General features: G+C 42.2%; 1 protein-coding gene across 3 annotated transcripts in view; it reads left to right on the plus strand.

Moving 5' to 3' along the window:
• EPS8 (EGFR pathway substrate 8, signaling adaptor) overlaps nucleotides 1–20,017 on the plus strand; it is a 175,275-nt gene that overhangs the window by 122,797 nt on the left and 32,461 nt on the right. For 2 of the 3 annotated variants that reach the window (XM_081956909.1, XM_081956911.1), the window contains exons 11-15: nucleotides 749–837; nucleotides 3,258–3,332; nucleotides 5,309–5,457; nucleotides 11,129–11,312; nucleotides 19,648–19,781. In XM_081956909.1, the coding sequence (XP_081813035.1) occupies nucleotides 749–837; nucleotides 3,258–3,332; nucleotides 5,309–5,457; nucleotides 11,129–11,312; nucleotides 19,648–19,781 (631 nt within the window). The remainder of the gene's footprint in view (nucleotides 1–748; nucleotides 838–3,257; nucleotides 3,333–5,308; nucleotides 5,458–11,128; nucleotides 11,313–19,647; nucleotides 19,782–20,017) is intronic. The other variant, XM_081956910.1, reaches the window with a different exon arrangement.

Raw genomic sequence — 20,017 nt, forward strand, 5'->3', positions numbered from 1 at the left:
AGCTATGTAGACTTCAACTCTCAGAATCTCCAGCCCAGCATGCTGACTGTGGAATTTTGAGAGTTGAAGTACACATAGAGAGTTCTGGGAGTTGAAGTCCATGTTAAAGTTGCTGACGTTGTAGTGGATTACATCCATAATCTTCAATGAAAAAGTCTTCATCTGGTGGATTGACTTGAGCTGATTCTTATTCTCTCTCTCTCCCTCCCTCCCTCTCCATCGCCCTCTCTTTCTCCATCGCATTCTCTCCCTCTCTTTCCATCTCTCCCTCCCTCCCTCTCTCCCTCTCCCCCCTCTCTCTCTCCATTGCCATCTCTTTCTCTCTTTCCATCCATCCATCCCCCCCTCTCGTGTCTTTAAGGATGGATATGTGTTGAGACTGGGGAATATAAAAGTCATGGGAGTTGGGAGATGTAGTTTCAATGCACCTAGAGGATAGCAACTTGGGGGCAGGTTGGTTATTACCATTCTACAGAGTGAGTTGCAGGAGAATAAATTTATATGAAGAACGGGCTGCCAACTTTTAAAAGCTTCTTGCTGATAACACTTTCTCTCATTAGCCAAAGGACTGAGCTAGGACTCCATTGCTTCCATAGTTTATTGAGGACATGCAAAATGATACTCGCAACTACACAGTCCGTTTATGCATCCCATTCAGTCTCGAATCTGATCCTCCTGTTTTGCCAACGATGAAAATATTTCTAAAATCTAAGTGATTTTGCTTTCATTTTTCTATTTTTTTCACCAGAGGGGGTCTTAACTCTCCGTGCAAAGCCCCCATCTCCAGATGAATTTGTGGACTGTTTGCAAAAATTTAAGCATGGTTTCAACCTTTTGGTAAGTGACTATGAGCTAGCTACTCCAAGCAATTCCAGGTTTTTGTTGAAGCTTGATAGCAATAGTCGATTTGTTTTTTAAATCTGTTGTTACAATCTGCCAGTGTGAATTTCACCAGCTTTCCTGTAAATTGCAACTCAGATTTCCTTGACTGAACATACTTTCTCAGCAATTGTACAAACTGTTTCTTAACTGTTTGTTTTAGAACAAAAGGGAAATGATCTAAAGGGGTGATCATATAGTGGTATTAGAGCTCACTTTCTTTAGAAATATGTTTTTTTTAAAAAAAAAAATCATCACACTCAGTTAAAGTATTGCAACTTCCGGGACTTTTTGTAAGATTGTTTTTCAAACTACAACACAAGAATCTTTCTAGGATGCTGTATAGACCATCTTCAGAGAGTATGAAAAATAGCTTGCGATATTCCTACTTTCACCCACTTCTTCCTTTTGCTGCAAACAATAACTTCATTTTGTGATTTGTAATTTGTAAATAAAACTTTTTTAAAAATACACCCCATAAGCATTCTATTTTTCCACTGCTAAGTTGTCATTCATAATCGGAAATCAAAGAAGCAGGCTCCGCTACCACATTTGATCACTTGATAGTTCCTTCACTGATTCAGAAGGGCATCATCCCACATCTGAATAACTTTTGAGGTGCACAAGAACCAAAATCATGATGGACTCTAAGGCAGAATGTCCTATTTAAAACTGTTAAGCTAACTCTCCTCCTTGCTGGTGTTCTAACATTCTCTGCATTCTTTCTCTTTTTGATCATCATTTTTCTAATCCCGTCATGGCAAATCTATGACATGCATTCCAGAGCTGGCACGCCGAACCCTCTCTGTGGGCACGCATGCCATCATCAGCTGCTCTCTTCCGGGTTCCGGCATGCACATCAGAGGTGGCATTCAGCAGGTTCTGACCAGTTCTGGAGAACCGGTAGCGGAAATTTTGAGTAGTTGGGAGAACCAATAAATACCACCTCTGACTGGCCCCGCCCCCATCTATTCTCTGCCTCCCGAGTCCCAACCGATCAGGAGGAAATGGGGATTTTACAGTAACCTTCCCCTCCCATGCCCACCAAGCTGTGCCATGCCACGCGCACCAAGCCATGCCCACAGAACCAGTAGTAAAAATGTTTGAGTTCCACCACTGATTTAAACTATCACTGTTACTGATCCTAGAGCAGAGGTGTCAAACTCACGGCCCACGGGCCAAATGCCTCCCACGGTGGCCACGCCCACCCCCAGTTTAGCAAAGGGGGGAAAGTTGCAATACGTCATGTGATGACAACCTGAGAACGTGAATTTGACACCCCTGTTCTAGAGCATAGAAAGAGGACTATTTTAGTAATATACATCATAATGATTGAGTTGCCTTAGATCCCTGTTGCTTTTCATCTGTGTGTCAATGCCTGATTTAAAATTTGCAGGGTGGATCGCAAAGAACTGAAACATTAAGCGAGACAGCCAGGGCTAACTCTTAAAAAAAAAAGTCTTGAAATTTTTCTTGAAAATATTGCCTTTAATAAATAAACCTTGAAATAATATTTATTAAGAAATTGACCTTAAAAACATACTTACTGCATCAGAATGATATAAGCCAACTAGCCTTTGTTAGTTTCTGAAAGTTTCTTTGCATAAACCATTCATTTTCTCATATCTATCATATCTCATTCTCATATCTAAGTCAAGAATTCTTATTTATTTGTGGTTTACATCTAGTTCTTTTTATTCACTCATCTTTTTTCTTTATAATGGTAAAATAAAGAGAGAAAATACCAGCAATGAACAAGTCATGACTGCATTGCTCATTTAAAAGATTAGCTTTGGTTAATTGAGAAAACTATGGCTTAAATACATCCTTATTTAGTTTAAGAAATTTTTGATTAGATTGAGTAGATTAGATTGATCAGAAGATTAGTCTTATCTATCATCTATCTATTTGTCTGTCTGTCTATCATCTACCTATCATCTATCTATCTGTCTATCATCTATCTATCATCTATCTGCCTGTCTGTCTATCAACTATCCATCTATCTATCTATTTATTTATCTATCTATCTATCATCTATCTATCTATCATCTATCTATCATCTATCTATCTATCTATCTATCTATCTATCTATCTATCTATCTATCTCAATTCTCTCTCTCTCTCTCTCTCTCCCTATTTCCCTATCTCTACCTCTCTACCTCTCTATATCTGTCTGTCTGTCTATCATCTATCTATCTATCTTCTATATCTATTTATCATCTATGTATCATCTATCTATCTCTTATTTATTTATTACCTTTTATCAATAACTGAGTTATGGCATGAACTGTGTTTGAGATATTTCAAATGCCCTTTTGACTGCTTAACTTTGTTCTCCTAAGCTCTCTTCCATAACTCTCCCTTTTTACCTTTCACAGGCTAAATTAAAGTCACACATCCAGAATCCCAGTGCACCTGAACTGATTCACTTTCTGTTTACTCCTCTAAATATGGTACGTCTGAAATATTATTTAATATCTAGGGACTCAGTTTATTTCTCTGAGTGCATCACAGCCTAATCCATGATGAATTTGCAGTGTTGAATGCAGAGGGTGTATATCATGGAAATAAAAACCTTATTTTTTTATTGGCTTCCTTAAAGCTAGCTTACTCCATATTGAAATAAAAAAAGTCTCATCTGTTTTAAACAACTCGATGGTATTTTAGACAATTTTACCAATTCCAAGGGTTTTCTTTGGCCCAGAATCAAGAAGGAGCTCAACATTTTGAGCTTACATTTCAAAACTCACATTTAATCTACAGAGTTTAATCTACCGAGTAGAGTAGTCCTCAATTTTTAGAATTTTAATCCTAAATCAAAAAATCCCATAAGCCTGGAATTTTGGTCATGGGTTGTAGTGGTCATAGGTCAAGTCACCACATGATCGGATTCAATTTTACGACCATTTTTAAATTGGTATTTAAGCAAGTTGCTTTGGTCTTTAAGCAAATCATGTGGTTGTTAATTAAATCCTATGGTTGTAAGTCGAAATCTAACACCCAATGGGTATCTTTTGTCAGAAAACAGCAAAAAAGTATAAAATGCAATCATATGATCACAGGATTCTTACTGGTCATGCATGCAAATAGGTTGCCAAGTGTTTGAAATGCAGTCACCCAACCACAGGGGTTGTGTGGGAGTTGTAATTTTGAGGACCTGCTGTAAATAACTTTTTTTTTACTTTGTCCTAACTTTGAACAGTCCGATAAATGAACAGTCATAAATTGAGAATTACCTATATGCATGTCTAGGGAGATTCTCAGTCATCCAGGTCATGGTTTTCCCATAGGTGCTTTTTTCAAGAGGCAACTGGACTGTCTGGTTTTTCTTTGAAGACGTTTGGCTTCTCATGCAAGAAGCTTCTTCAGGTTCTTCTTCATTTCTGAACAAGCTTCTTGGATGAGAAGTGAAACGTCTTCAAAGAAAAACAAAGATAGTCCAGTTGCTTTTTGCAAAAACACCTTTGGGAAAACCTGTATGCAAGGCAAAGGATCTTGTCCCTTTTAAAATATACAAAAACAAAAACTCCAATCCACATATACATAGATTTTGAAAGGAAAACCAGGAATAGAATAGAATAGAATTTTTTATTGGCCCATTGTGTTTGGATACACAAGGAATTTGCCTTTGGTGCATATGCTCTCAGTGTGCATAAAAAGACAAGATACATTTGTCAAGAATCATAAGGTACAACACTTAATCATATTAGGAAACAATCAATGTAAATTGTAAGGTTACAAGCACAAAGTTACAGTCATACAATCATTAGTGGGAGGAGGTGGTCTTAATTACCCAACTACCTCTGCTAAATAACAGGGCATACCACTACTGGCTTTATTCTGTAAGCAACCACATTACTTATACAATAGCAGAGTTGGAAGGGACCTTGGAGGTCTTCTAGTCCAACCCCCTGCCTAGGCAGGAAACCCTATACCATCAGACAAATGGCTATCCAACATCTTCTTAAAGACTTCCATAGTTGAGGCATTCACAACTTCTGGAGGAAAGCTGTTCCACTGATTAATTGTTCTCACTGTCAGGAAATTTCTCCTCAGTTCTAAGTTGCTTCTCTCCTTGATTAGTTTCCACCCATTGCTTCTTGTCCTACCCTCGGGTGCTTTGGAGAATAGCTTGACTCCCTCTTCTTTGTGGCAACCCCTGAGATATTGGAACAATGCTATCATGTCTCCCCTAGTCTTTCTTTTCATCAAACTAGACATACCCAGTTCCTGCAACCGTTCCTCATATGTTTTAGTCTCCAGTCCCCTAATCATCTTTATTGCTCTTCTCTGCACTCTTTCTAGAGTCTCCACATCTTTCCTACATCGTGGCGACCAAAACTGAATGCAGTATTCCAAGTGTGGCCTTACCAAGGCCTTATAAAGTGGTATTAACATTATCTCAATGTACATGTATTATTTCTCGTAGGTGGTGCAGTCAACAGGAGGACCTGAGCTTGCTAGCACAGTGCTCAGTCCCCTTCTGACAAAAGACACCATCGAGTTTTTACGTTGCATTGTCACAAGTGAAGAAGGACAACTCTGGGTATCTCTAGGGAATGCATGGACCAAAGCCAGGTAACAATTGAGTTGAATGTCATATATTTGAACTGTGTAAAACTTCATGGGCATATCTTCCATTTTGGGTTTTTTCTCACCAATCTTTACATCCTTCATATTAGAATAGAACAGAATAACAGAGCTGGAAGGGACCTTTGGTGATCTTCTAGTCCAATTAGGCAGTAATCACTATACTATTTCAGCCAAACAGTTGTCCAATATCTTCTTAAAAACATCCAGTGTTGGAGCATTCACAATTTCTCGAGGCAAGTAATTTCATTGATTAACTGTCTTAACTGTCGGGAAAGGTCTCCTTAGTTCTAGCTTGCTTCTCTCCTTGATTAGTTTCCATCATGAAATAAGTTCAAGAAAAAACTATATTGTTGGGGTTTTTTTAATTCAGTTTCCTTGTTTTTTCTTCCCGATGCAAGAATTCAGAAGCCTCTTAGCAAAGCCTCTCGATATGAAGAGGCTCCTTATATATCAATGAGCCATTATCGGCTAATTGATCCCACAAATCAATAGCCATTTTGAGCAGATGCTCACAGCTTTTGTAATGAAGAGTGAATCCGGTTGGCTGGAGAGTGACACAAATCAGTGATCATAATTACATGATTGTCAGCATGCATTAAAACAGGCCCATGCAGAGATAATTATGCGTGTGTAATTACAGCCATTAATAAATTTCGAAATGATTGAGGGTGTTGTAAATAGATCCATTCTTGACACTGATGATTACAAGAAACACAGGCAAAAATGTATGAAATGTTTTCTGTGCAGGGAAAAAAAAAGAGAGGAAAGCCAAAAGCATGAGATAAGAGAGAATTTCCACCACAATTCTTAATTCGTGCAGGAGGCATGCCGTTTCAACATACAGGTAGTCCTCGACATATGACCACGATCAGCCCCAAATTTCTGTTGCCAAATGAGACATTTGATAAGTGCATTTTGCTCCTATTTATGACCTTTCTTGCCACAGTTGCTATGTGGATCACAGCAGTTCTTAATTTAGTGATGCGGTTGTTAAGTGAATCTTGCTTCCCCCTTTGACTTTGCTGGTCAGAAGGTTGCAAAAGGGGATCACATGACCCCGGGACACGGCAACCATCGTAAATTGAAACCGTTGTCAAGCATCTGAATTTTGATCATGTAATTATAGGGATGCTGCAATGGTTGTAAGTGTGAAAAATGGTCATAAGTCACTTTTTCCAGTGCTGTTGCAACTTCAAACAGTCATTAAATGAACTGCTGTAAGTCGAGGACCACCTGTGATGCTTCCTCTTTTTATTTACTCCACTGTAATATTGTCTTAGGGATGGTGGCTCAGTGGCTAAGATGCTGAGCCTGTTGATCAGAAAGGGCTGCAGTTCGGTGGTTCGAATCCCTAGCGCCGCGTAACGGAGTGAGCTCCCATTACTTATCCCAGCTTTTGCCAACCTGGCAGTTCGAAAGCATGTAAAAATGCACGTATTAAAATAGGGACCATTTTGGTGGGAAGGTAACAGTGTTCCGTGTCCCTTCAGCATTTAGTCATGTCGGCCACATGACAACACTGGCTCTTCGGCTTTGAAACAGAGATGAGCACCGCCTCCTAGAGTCGGGAGTGACTAGCACATATGTGCAAGGGGAACCTTTACCTTTATCTAATGTTGTCTACCCAGAAAACTGTCCTTGATACAGAGATATCCTATAGAAATCCTCATTGGGGGAGGATAGGCAAACTGCCCCAAATTCTACCCTCCAGATTTATTGATCTGGAATGTTCCAGAATGCCAAGCTAGTATGGCATTTGGCGTTTGGGGAGTTGTAATCAAAGCCCATCTGTTGGGGAGGTTTTTGCTGAAGGATCCCCACACAGCTGTGGTTATGTGAGAGAGGAATATGAATAGCGTTGAAAGTTCTCAGTGTTTGGAGACTTTTACTCCCCTTCAGATTGAAAGTTCATTTTAAGGAGACCACTTAAAAAGCGGAGAGAAGATCTTATCTCCTGGCCTTTTCTCGTCCCTCAAAGTAGTCAAGAAGAACCAAGGAGAGAAGCAACCTAGAACTAAGGAGAAATTTCCTAACGGTGAGAGCAATCAACCAATGGAATAGCTTACCTTCAGAGGTTGTGAATGCTCCATCACTGAAGACTTTCAAAAAGAGACTGGGAAACCATTTGTTTGAAACAGTATAGAGTTTCCTGCTCGAACAGGGGGTTGGACTAGAAGACTTCTGAGGTCCCTTTCATATTCTATGTTCTTATATAGGGTCTCCTTCTTGAGCAGGAGATGGAACTAGAAGATTTCTGAGATTCTTTCCAACTCTCTTATATTATATTCTACTAGCTGATAACCCGGCGTTACCCGGGTATTTATTTATAGGGGGAAAATGTCCGGACCAAACATAATTTCTAATGTTGGATTTTCCCCTTACCAGAGGGAGCCCACTTGTGGAGTACTGTGAATCCGTTACAATGGCAACCTCACTGTGCTGTGCAGTAGAAGCCATTTTATGGCAGTACAGTAGAAGCCATTTTAAGGCACAACAGGCTGTATCTTTAACAGAAAACACACCCCGGGGGGTATTAAGGGTGTCTTACCCCCACAGTATTTGTTTCCAGAGAGTAAGTCATCTGTGTACCAAGTTTGGTTGAAATTGCTCAAGGCATTCTAGAGTTATGCTGGAACATACATACACACAAAGCCATTTATATATATATAGAAAGAAAGAAAGATGTTCTACTTTCTCTTAGTTCCTGCCGACATACTGATTTTGAAATGTGCCAGGAATGAACTTTAGGACACAGAAGATTCTCCCCACCCACCCTATCTTTTTGTTGCCCTTAGTTGTCACTTACTTGGTAACAATATTCTCCTGTACGGAGATGATGGGAGATGCTCTTCTCCCAGGCATTGCTGCCATTTCAAGCCATTTCAAGAAGAGTTTCAGAGTGTGTTTAGCCCCCCGGCTTGACTTCCAAGCTTGCTGGGGGAAGTTTCATACCACCTTGAATAAGGAGAGCATGAAAGTTTTATTAAAGAAATTGTATTCGTTTGAATGAACCTGGAGGCCAGAGGGCATCTCCCCCGTTGCCATCAAACGCGACCACCATTGTTAAAAATGTCTTCTCAAACTTCCCATCCACGCTTGTAAAAGAACAGAAGCCATGCCGGCATGCAATTAATTTTGGCTTTTCCTTAAGCCTAATTGGCATTTGTCGCTTTGATTCATTTTTGAGAATAGCGTTCTGCATATCCGAAGACGGGGATAAATTAATGCCATGGCATTTTTGTGCGGGGCCTCTTATAATGGAAAGAAAATCGGGTTTTCTAATGCACAACCCCGAGTAGGAAGAGCGGGTAGATCTCAGTGGAATATTTTTCACCGATTCCTGAAATAATTGTCTAGCTGGAAGCTGTTGACATCTCATCTCATGAGTATAAGAAACGTGGAAGTATTGCCACATTTTTCATTTGGCTGTACAGTTTTTATTTTCCCGTAAATTGAGGGCAAACATCAGCATACATTCTCAACTCATATTTCTTTTTTTGCTCCAATGCATTCAAGCGCCATTCCATTCCAAAATATCTAATGATGTAGTAGACCGAAGATGCTTAGAGTACTCTAATATTGGCAGACTTTACTCACAAAAATGTCCTTGCTGAATTTCTTTCTCTATCAGTATTCAACCTTCTGATCCCAGAATTCTCCATTGGAATATAAGGCTAGATCAGTGTTGGCGAACCTTTTCGGCTCCAAGTGCCAAAATAGGAGCGCACGCACAAGCCGGAAACTGGAAGAACAGCCGCCCAGTGTGCATACGCACACTGGGAAGATGATCTTCTGGTTTCTGGCATGCGCACCAGCCAGCTGGTCTTCTCAAGCACATGCAAGGCCAGAAACTAGAAGACCAGGTGAATAGTGAGCATGCGTGCACCAGAAACTGGGAGATCATCATCCCGGTGCACACATGTGCACCGGGCGGCTACTCTTCTGGTTTTCGCCGCTCCCGCGCACATGAAGAACTGCTGGAACCAGAAGAACAACGGGCAATAGAGAGATGGCTCTGTGTGACACTTCTGGCACTTGTGCCGTAGCTTCACCATCATGAGGCTAGATAATCACATATCTCTGTATCTCTCTCTCTCTGTCTATCTGTATCTATGTACCTAATCTATCAGGTTTCTATCTATCTATCTATCTATCTATCTATCTATCTATCTATCTATCTATCATCATCTATCTATCCATCCATCCATCCATCCATCCATCCATCCATCCATCCACCCACCCACCCACCCACCCACCCACCCACCTATCTATCTATCTATATTATCTATATATCTATATTATCTATCTATCTATCTATCTATCATCTATCTATCTGTCTGTCTGTCCATCTGTCCGCCCGCCCGCCCGCCCGCCCGCCCGCCCGCCCGCCCATCCATCCATCCATCCATCCATCCATCCATCCATCCATCCATCCATCCATCCATCCATCCATCCATCCATCCATCCATCCATCTATCTATCTATCTATCTATCTATCTATCTATCTATATTATCTACCTACCTACCTACCTACCTACCTACCTTACCTACCTACCTACCTACCTACCTACCTATCTTATCTATCGATCGATCGATCGACCGACCTACCTACCTACCTACCAACCTACCTACCTACCTACCTACCTACCTACCTACCTACCTACCTACCTATCTATCTATCTATCTATCTATCTATCTATCTATCTATCTATCTATCTATATTATCTACCTACCAACCAACCAACCAACCTACCTACCTACCTACCTACCTACCTACCTACCTACCTACCTATCTATCTATCTATCTATCTATCTATCTAATCTATCTATCTATATTATCATGACCCCAGGACGTTGAACGGTCATAAATATGAATCATTTGCCAAATGGCTGGATTTTGCAGTGATCATCAGTGTTAAAAACAGCCGTAAAACATTTTTTTCAGTGCCGTTGTAACTTCAAATGGTCACTAAATGAAAGTTTAAATGGAAGTTTGGGACTACCTGTACAGTTGTAACAAGAAATTGGAGCCGGCTTCCTTAAGGTCCTCTTTCTTGCTTCCAAAAATACTATTTGGAGCTACAGATAGGCTGGAATTCATGTCTGTTGCCCTTTGTGTATGTAAGAGAGCTTGAGTTCAGAATTCCCTTACCTCTTGGGCAGAAGCCTCTGTAGGAAATAGAATGAGTGGAGTTGCTTTCTCCAGCTAGATCAGGGGTCTCCATCCTTGGCAACTTTAAGACCTGTGGACTTCAACTCCCAGAATTCCTCAGCCAGCTTTGCTTGGCAACTTTAAGATCTGTGGACTTCAACTCCCAGAATTCCTCGGCTGAGGAATTCTGGGAGTTGAACTCCACAGATCTTAAAGTTGCCAAGGTTGGAGACCCCTGAGCTAGATGGTCTTCTGATCTTTTGGGTTAATGCTCCCTCCACACCCAACCATCATGATCACTAATGAAAGTAGCAGGGATTGTCATCCCAACACATTTAGAGAGAATCAGGTAAGGGATGATTGTCACCATAGAAAAAAATAACATTTCTTTGTATAATGTAATGTGTGCGTGTGACTGGCTGTTTTGTAATCCAATTGTCACTTTGCTCCCACTGGTGTAAAGGTTTTAAATTATGACGTTACTTTCCTTTGTCTTAAATGCAGAGCTGAGTGGCCCAAAGAGCACTTCATCCCACCTTATGTGCCCCGATTCAGGAACGGCTGGGAGCCTCCTTTGCTGAGCTTCATGGGGGCCCCAAATGAGCAAGAACTCAACCAATTGGCTGAGTCAGTGGCCAACGTGGCAGAACAACAGAGGAAGCAAGAGATGAAAAGATTGTCGAGCGAGGTACGGGAAGCCATATATTTTATTCTCAAATAGTCCAACTGCAGAACGGGTTTCTGTCAAGGCCTGGGCAGTTTAGCAACAGTGTGTGGCGCTTACATAACCCTTGGATGGCATTCATGGCATCCCAGAATTAAATAAAGTCTCAAAAGGCCACCAAACCTTTGCAAGTCTTCAGACAAGGTTTCTGGCAAGAAGGCTCAACTGTCATGAGGTTTGGGTCATTAAAAACAAACAAACAAGCTACTTTTCGGAGTTCAGCATCTCACTCCAGCACATGATTTTGTGCCATGGCACCTGCCACCTGAAAAGTGACAATATGCCAATGTGCGGCTTGACTTGTGAATCCCTTGAAACCGTTGTGTGATGTTTTTGGGGGGGATGTGTGTGTGTCTTCTGCCGCCTGACACCTTTTAGATGGGACTGGAGTTCTGAGAATGCTGAGAATTTGAGAGTTAATAAGCGTGATGTGTCTGGAGGCATTCAGCGGAGAAGCCTAATTTATGATTAAAATCAAAAATAAGTATGCTTGCGTCCTTCAGAGTGAATAGGGCAGTCTTTTTTGACAGGGCTGGAAAAGGAAAATCAAATTCAACCTGACAAGGAAGAGCAGCACTTTTTATCATCTCCCTGCCTTCCTTATTTCTTCCCCCTTTGTTTGTTTGTTTGTTTATTTGTGCATTAAGGTCAGTTAAGCAACCTTGGTCCATCTGAAAAGCCCTGCAGCTTGCTTGATTGGCACTTGGATGGAATGAGTGGGATGGAGGGGATCTGAAATGCAGGACTGTGGAATGGATTGGGTAGTGGAAAAAAATATATTCCCAATAAGGCAAACATCGACCAAGAAAACTTCATGGATGCATCGATATGGGTTGTCAGGGTTTGAATTGGACTTGAAGGCAATATTGCTTCTTTATGCATTTTTTTAAAAAAAGCATTTTTATTCCGATCTATAATCAGGATGGGGCTGATGGGCTCCATATTCTGCTTATCTAAACCACTTGGTTATGCTCAGATTCTTGCTGATGATGTTGATGAAGTCTTCCTAAGGATGAGAAGGACTAGGGGTGACAGGATAGCAATCTTCCAATAGTTGAGAAAAGTGGGTGTGGGCATGGTGGGCGTGGCCTAGTCGGCCTCCTGCACCACTGCAGTGGGGGGGGGGGGCGTTTTTGCCCTCCCCAGGCTCTGGAGGCTTTCCTTGATCTCTGGGAAGGCAAAAACTGCCTCCCCCTAGGGCGCCGGAGGCCAGAAACAGGCTCATTTCCGGACTTCCGGAACTTCCAGGAGGCATGTTTTTTGCCCTCGCAGAGCCTCTGTGTGGACCCTGCACTTACCTGGCATCCAAAATGGGCTGGGTGGAGACTCCTGGGAGGGGCGGAGTGGGGTGGGCGGAGCCAGCCAGTCCTTTTAATTACCGGATGTAAAATTAGCATCTGGTTCGACCGAACCAGTCCGAACCGGCTGAATCCCATCCCTGGGCACAACCTATTCTCCAAAGCAGCTGAGAGCAAGACAAGAAGTAATGGATGAAAACCTATCAAAGAGAGGTCCAATATAAAACTAAGGAGACATTTCCTAATAGAACAATTAACGAGTGGAACAGCTTGCCTTCAAAAATTGTAGATGCTCCAACACTGGGGGTTTTTAGGGAGAGAATAGACAATCATTTGTCTGGAGTGGTATAGGGTCTCCTGCTTGAGCAGGGAGTTGGATTAGAAGACCTCCTAAATGGATGGATGGATGGATGGATGGATGGATGGATGGATGGATGGATGGATGGATGGATAAGAGATTAGATAGATAGATAGATAGATAGATAGATAGATAGATAGATAGATAGATAGATAGATAGATGATAGATAGATAGATAGATAGATAGATAGATGATAGATAGATAGATAGATAGATAGATGATAGATAGATAGATAGATAGATGATAGGTAGGTAGGTAGGTAGGTAGATAGGTAGATAGGTAGATAGATAGATAGATAGATAGATAGATAGATAGATAGATAGATAGATAGATAGATGATAGATAGATAGATAGATAGATAGATAGATAGATAGATAGATAGATAGATAGATGATAGGTAGGTAGGTAGGTAGGTAGGTAGGTAGGTAGGTAGGTAGGTAGATAGGTAGATAGATAGATAGATAGATAGATAGATAGATAGATAGATAGATAGATAGATAGATGATAGATAGATAGATAGATAGATAGATAGATAGATAGATAGATATGATAGATGAGAGAGAGAGAATAGACTAGATAAATCCTTAGTAAGACCAAAGAAGAGCAACTAAGATGATTAAAGACCTGGAGACTAAAACATATGAAGAACGGTTGCAGGAATTGGACTAGAAGACCTTCCAGTTCCGTTATTCTGTATTCTGTAAATTATTAAGATCTCTTTCCTCCATAAGTTTGCTCTAGTGTTTAAGGCACCAGGATAGAAAGTAGAAGACTGTGAATTCAAGTCCCTGCCTCAGCCAGGAAAGCCAGCTGGGTGACCTTGGACCAACCACACACTTTCAGCCCAACTTACCTCACAATGTTGTTGTTGTGGGGAAAATACAAGGGGAAAAATACAGGAGGAAGAAGGAGCATTCTGTATGTTCTCCACCTTGAATTATTTATTAAAATAATAAAGGCAAGATACAAATAAATTAGTAAATAAAAAATAAGCATGGCAAGGTTTGAATTGAGAGGCAGGAATAATGCATGTGCATTGTTATTTATTTAAGAACGCCTCCTATATAAATGGGACACGACTTACAACATTAAGGTGCAGATTCCATTAATGGTCCTTGATTGAGGACTACCTACAGTATATTGCCTATATTGAAGGGACGTGATGGCTCAGTGGCTAAGACACTGAGCTTGTCGATCAGAAAGGTCAGCAGGTCAGCGGTTCCAATCCCTAGCACCACGTAATGGAGGGAGTTCCCATTATTTGTCCCAGCCTCTGCCAACCTAGCAGTTTGAAAACAGGTAAAAAATGCAAGTAGAAAAATAGGAACCACATTTGGTGGGAAGATAGCAGCATTCGATGTGCCTTTGGCTTTTATTCATGCCGGCCACATGACCACGGAGACGTCTTCGGACAGTGAAGAAGAAGAAGAAGAAGACTATTTATTTCTAAGCTGCACCCTCTCCCGAAGGACTCGGGGCGGCGTACAATAAAACAAATAAAATACAAAGTACAATACAAATCTGGACAGGACATACATATAACAAGGACGTATATAAGACGTATACAAGGAGGAGGTAGGCTGATAGCTAAAAAACGATTAAAAAGTCACAATATTTAAAAACCCCAATAAATAAATTCAATTGAATTACACTAATAAAAACCCGTCAGGAGCGATATAGTTAGATCATGGTTGAGCCAGGCCAGCTACTTGGAATAGGTGGGTCTTGAGCTTAACTCGGAAGGAACGGAGGTCAGACGTAGTCCTAATATCCGGAGGGAGGTCATTCCACAGGGCTGGGCCCGCCACAGAGAAGGCTCTACTCCTAGGCGCGGCCCCTCGACACTGTCTGGTGGACAGCACCTGGAGGAGTCCCTCTCTGTGCGAGCGAATTGGTCGCAGGGATGTATGGGGCAGAATACGATCCCGCAAGTAACTAGGTCCTGAGCCATGGAGCGCTTTAAAGATAGTTATCAAAACCTTGAAACGCACCCGATAGACCACAGGAAGCCAGTGCAGCTCGCGCAGGAAAGGTGTCACATGGGAGTACCTAGTACTCCCCATAATTACCCACGCGGCTGCGTTCTGGACCAGCTGTAGCCTCCGGGTGCATTTCAAGGGAAGCCCCATGTAGAGAGCGTTACAGTAGTCCAGGCGGGACGTCACCAGGGCGTGAGTGACTGTGTGTAAGGCGTCCTGGTCCAGTAGGGGGCGCAATTGGCGCACCAGGCGAACCTGGTGGAACGCCCCCCTTGCCACGGCTGTCACATGGTCATCCATGGACAGCCGGGCATCCAGGAGGACGCCCAAATTGCGCGCCCGCTCCACGGGGGCAAGTTGAACGCCCCCGATGGCCAAGGATGGAATTAATTGGCTGAACCGGGGAGCCGGTACCCACAGCCACTCCGTCTTGGAGGGGTTGAGTTTGAGTCGGTTGTCATCCATCCAGACCCGTACGGCCTCCACACACCGGGATATCACTTCGACGGCCTCGTTGGGGTGGTTCGGGGTGGAAATGTACAGCTGTGTATCATCAGCGTACAGATGATATCCCACCCCAAAACCACGGATGATCTCACCCAACGGCTTCATATATGTGTTGAACAGGAGTGGCGAGAGGACCGACCCCTGTGGCACCCCACACGTAAGGGGGCTTAGGGTCGACCTCTGCTCCCCTGCCAACACACCACTCCGTCTTGGAGGGGTTGAGTTTGAGTCGGTTGTCATCCATCCAGACCCGTACGGCCTCCACACACCGGGACATCACTTCGACGGCCTCGTTGGGGTGGTTCGGGGTGGAAATGTACAGCTGTGTATCATCAGCGTACAGATGATATCCCACCCCAAAACCACGGATGATCTCACCCAACGGCTTCATATATGTGTTGAACAGGAGTGGCGAGAGGACCGACCCCTGTGGCACCCCACACGTAAGGGGGCTTAGGGTCGACCTCTGCTCCCCTGCCAACACACGTTGCGTCCGACCGGAAAGGTAGGAGCCGAACCACCGCAAAACGGTGCCCCGGACCCCCAGCCCCTCCAGTCGGCGCAACAGGATACCATGGTCGATGGTATCAAAAGCCGCCGAGAGGTCTAATAGGACCAGGATAGAGGAACAACCCCTATCCTGGGGTTGATAGTAGTGCTGGCTCTTCGGCTTTGAAACGGAGATGAGCACCGTCCCCTAGAGTCAGGAACAACTAGCACATATGTGCAAGGGTAACCTTTACCTTTACCTATATAATTAGGTAAATTATACTGAACTTTAAAAGATCCATGTTTGTTCAAGCTGCCTCGTGTGACACTAACGCTTCAAAGGCAATTATATTTAGGTAGATCATGGTTTTATGGAGAAGGTTACCAAAGTTTCTATTGGTGAGGAAGACATCATTAACCTTCCATTCATTTCCAAGTACAGTTGCAACAAGCAAGGGAGATGACCTGTAGTTATTCACTGATTCATTTTGATGGGCAGGAAGAACGTTGCTCTGGATTTCCGTCCTTGTGGGGAGGTGGTACCAAATTGCTTTGCGTTAAGAGTTCTACCACCACAGATGATGAGTAATAAGACTGCTTAAAAACTTTCCTTTAAAAGTTCCAGGGATTTGCTAGGTTTCACAATAGTTTTATTAGAAACTTTTTTTGAGTTACGCCAAGATGATGAACCCCTGCTGGGGGTTTCGCTAGGAAAGAGACCTGGATAGTTGCAGTTCTAGATCTCCTAATTCAAATGTGCAGATTTCCCAACGTTTGAATGAACTGTGTTTCATGTGCTTCTCTAAGATGTTGTTGCCTCTTCTATTGAAATAACCATACTTCCCATCCAGAGTCTACATCCGTGATGGTGAATCTATGGCACGCATGCCAGAGGTGGCACACAGAGCACTCTGTTGGCATGCACACTGTCACCAGCTGCTCTTCTGGTTTCACGCCAGCCAGCTGATCTTTGCATGTGCCAGAGTGCCAGAAACCCAAAGACCAGCTGACCGGCACGCACAAGAGCACCAGCCAGCTTGTCATGTGTTTTGGTGCTCCGGCGCACGATTATGTGCATATTCTGGTTTGGGCACTCATTGCCAAAACGTTTCACCATCACTGGTCTATATTATCTGTGAATTGGAGAAGTATGTTCCACATATACAAGGAGAGTGTCTGCACCAGAGACAAATTCCTTGTCTGTCCAATCACACTTGGCCAAATACATTTGTTCTGTTCTGTTCTAGTCTATTCTTTCGATTCCATTTCCTATTCCATTCCATTCCATTCCATTTCCTATTCCTATTCCATTCCATTTCCTATTCCATTCCATTCCATTCCCTGTTCCATTCCATTTCATTCCACTCCCTATTCTATTCCATTCTATTCCATATTCTATTCTATTCTACTTTCGATTCCATTTCCTATTCCATTCATTCCATTCCATATTCTATTCCATTCCATTCCCTGTTCCATTCCATTTCATTCCACTCCATATTCTATTCCATTCCATTCCATATTCTATTCCATTCCATATACTATTCTATTCTATTCTATTTTCGATTCCATTCCATTCTATTTCCTATTCCATTCCATTCCCTGCTCCATTCCATTTCATTCCACTCCATATTCTATTCCATTCCATTCCATATTCTATTCCATTCCATATACTATTCTATTCTATTCTATTTTCAATTCCATTCCATTCTATTTCCTATTCCATTCCATTCCCTGTTCCATTCCATTTCATTCCACTCCATATTCTATTCCATTCCATTCCATATTCTATTCCATTCCATATACTATTCTATTCTATTCTATTTTCGATTCCATTCCATTCTATTTCCTATTCCATTCCATTCCCTGCTCCATTCTATTTCATTCCACTCCATATTCTATTCCATTCCATTCCATATTCTATTCTATTCCATTCCATTCCATCCCATCCCATGAGAATCTTGGATGGGAGAAACAAATAAGCATACATTTTCTTAATCATACCGCACTAGTAGTCTATGATAACTGAGTGTAACCTGTCTTTGTGATCAATGACAGCAGAAAAACGCCAACACAAAAGCTTTCTAGCCTTCCTTTGGTATTCTTTGACTGAAGTCTCACGAGTAGTGTGATTGAATGGTGGAAAAATATCAATGTATTCTAACTGAGTATTTTCTAAAAACACCTTGTTCTTACTAAGAAAACAGATTCTTTCCCCTTTTTGTTTTGGGAAAAAAGCATCTTTGAATGAATTAACAGCATGCATACTGCTGCCATGGTTACGCAGCTTAATGCACAGAGCTAAGCGTTGACTTCAAATCTAGGAAATTCTGTTTCTTGAAAATTAGTCCTAGCTTAATCTCTGTTGAGCTCCATTGTGTGCCTTTTCCCTGTCTTCTGAGCAGGTCTTTATTTGAGCCTTGCCATATCAAAATATAAACTGGGCTTGAGAAGGCACCTGAGGGTAGAACAAAAAGCAATGGGTGGAAACTAATCAAGAAAAGAAGAAACTTAGAACTGAGGAGAAACTTCCTGACAGTTAGAACAATTAATCAGTGGAACAGCTTGCCTCCAGAAGTTGTGAATGCCCCAACACTGGAAGTCTTTAAGAAGATGTTGGATAGCCATCTGTCTGAAACGGTATAGGGTTTCCTGCCTAGGCAGGGGGTTGGACTAGAAGACCTCCAAGGTCCCTTCCATCTCTGCTATTGTATTGTATTGTATATTGTATTAAGTCCTATTGCAATGATTTAAGGTCATTTTGTGGTTTGGGGTCTTTGGAGTGATGTCCATTCCTCCATTGACAAGGCTGGCTAATTAGTTTATGTAACTGTAGCAACCTGTGTGACAGTTGATCCAATGGGACCAATAATTTGACAAGTTCTGAATTCCCCTTGTAAAGGAAATCATAGCTCAGTGCTAAAACATTCAAAAGACTCCAGGTTCAAAACAATACTTTTAGAGTAAAGAACTATCATGGAAAAGATGTCCTTAAGTGGGTGCATCATAAGCCCCACCAGGTGCTTCCTCCTCCTCCTCCTCCTCCTCCTCCTCCTCCTCCTCCTCCTCCTCCTCCTCCTCCTCCTCCTCCTCCTCCTCCTCCTCTTCTTCTTCTTCTTCTTCTTCTTCTTTATATATCATTTTGATCTGTAGGACACATTTCCTTCTTTAAGGAATGATGATTGAGTGGGGTATTGCCCAGTTGTTTGTAAGCTTTATGAATTTATAATTCATCAATTTCTAGCTCAGATTTCTTGGGATGCAAGGGGCTGGGAATATCATTCCATCAGAGGTGGGTTGCTCCCAGTTCAGCCAGGATCGGGCGAACAGGTAGTGGCGGCAGTGGGAGGCTCCACCCACCCGCCCCGGCACTTCTGAACATGCGCAGAAGCATTATGCGCACAAGTGAACTGGTAGTAAAAAAAAATGGAAACCCACCACTGCATTCCATGTACCAGTCAGAGCATCTGCCCGATAGCTTTTCCTTGTTAAAATATCCAGGCCATTCCATGTTGAAAAATGGTATGGACTCAACTTTTCAGGTTGCAACAATGCAATAACAGTTCTGTGGAGGATGTGTAGAGAATGGCCATGCATAGTTTGCAATGAAAGATCTCTGGCAGACTTTATGTAATCGACAACTAATCTCGTTTGTTTTTCTTTCTTCCAGCATCCCAGCATCTCTGATTATCCTCCGTCTGAAGGGTATGCATTCAGTAACACAGCTTACAAAAGAGGGCCTCTGCCGGACCAGGGGGCAGCTGTGGCTGCTTTTAAGCAAAGTGTTAGCCGACATGTAGATAGGTAACTTTACGTGGATGTCATGTGTACAGTTATGGAGAACTGTCCCAGCTGGTGGCTTCTAGGATGAAGGTGGCATTCTCTTTATACATCTGTTACTCTTCACTGGCCATAGAAGTAGAGCTCCTTCTCTGTGCTGAAACTAAAACTTCTTCCCCCACCCCCCTTCCCTTTTTTTTTTACTCTGCTTTCTCTAAGTGCTGCTGACAAGTTCTGTTTAAACATGCTGTTATAAATAA

This window comes from Natrix helvetica (assembly GCF_964273705.1).
Source record: "Natrix helvetica genome assembly, chromosome: 6".
Taxonomy (NCBI): Eukaryota; Metazoa; Chordata; class Lepidosauria; order Squamata; family Natricidae; genus Natrix; species Natrix helvetica.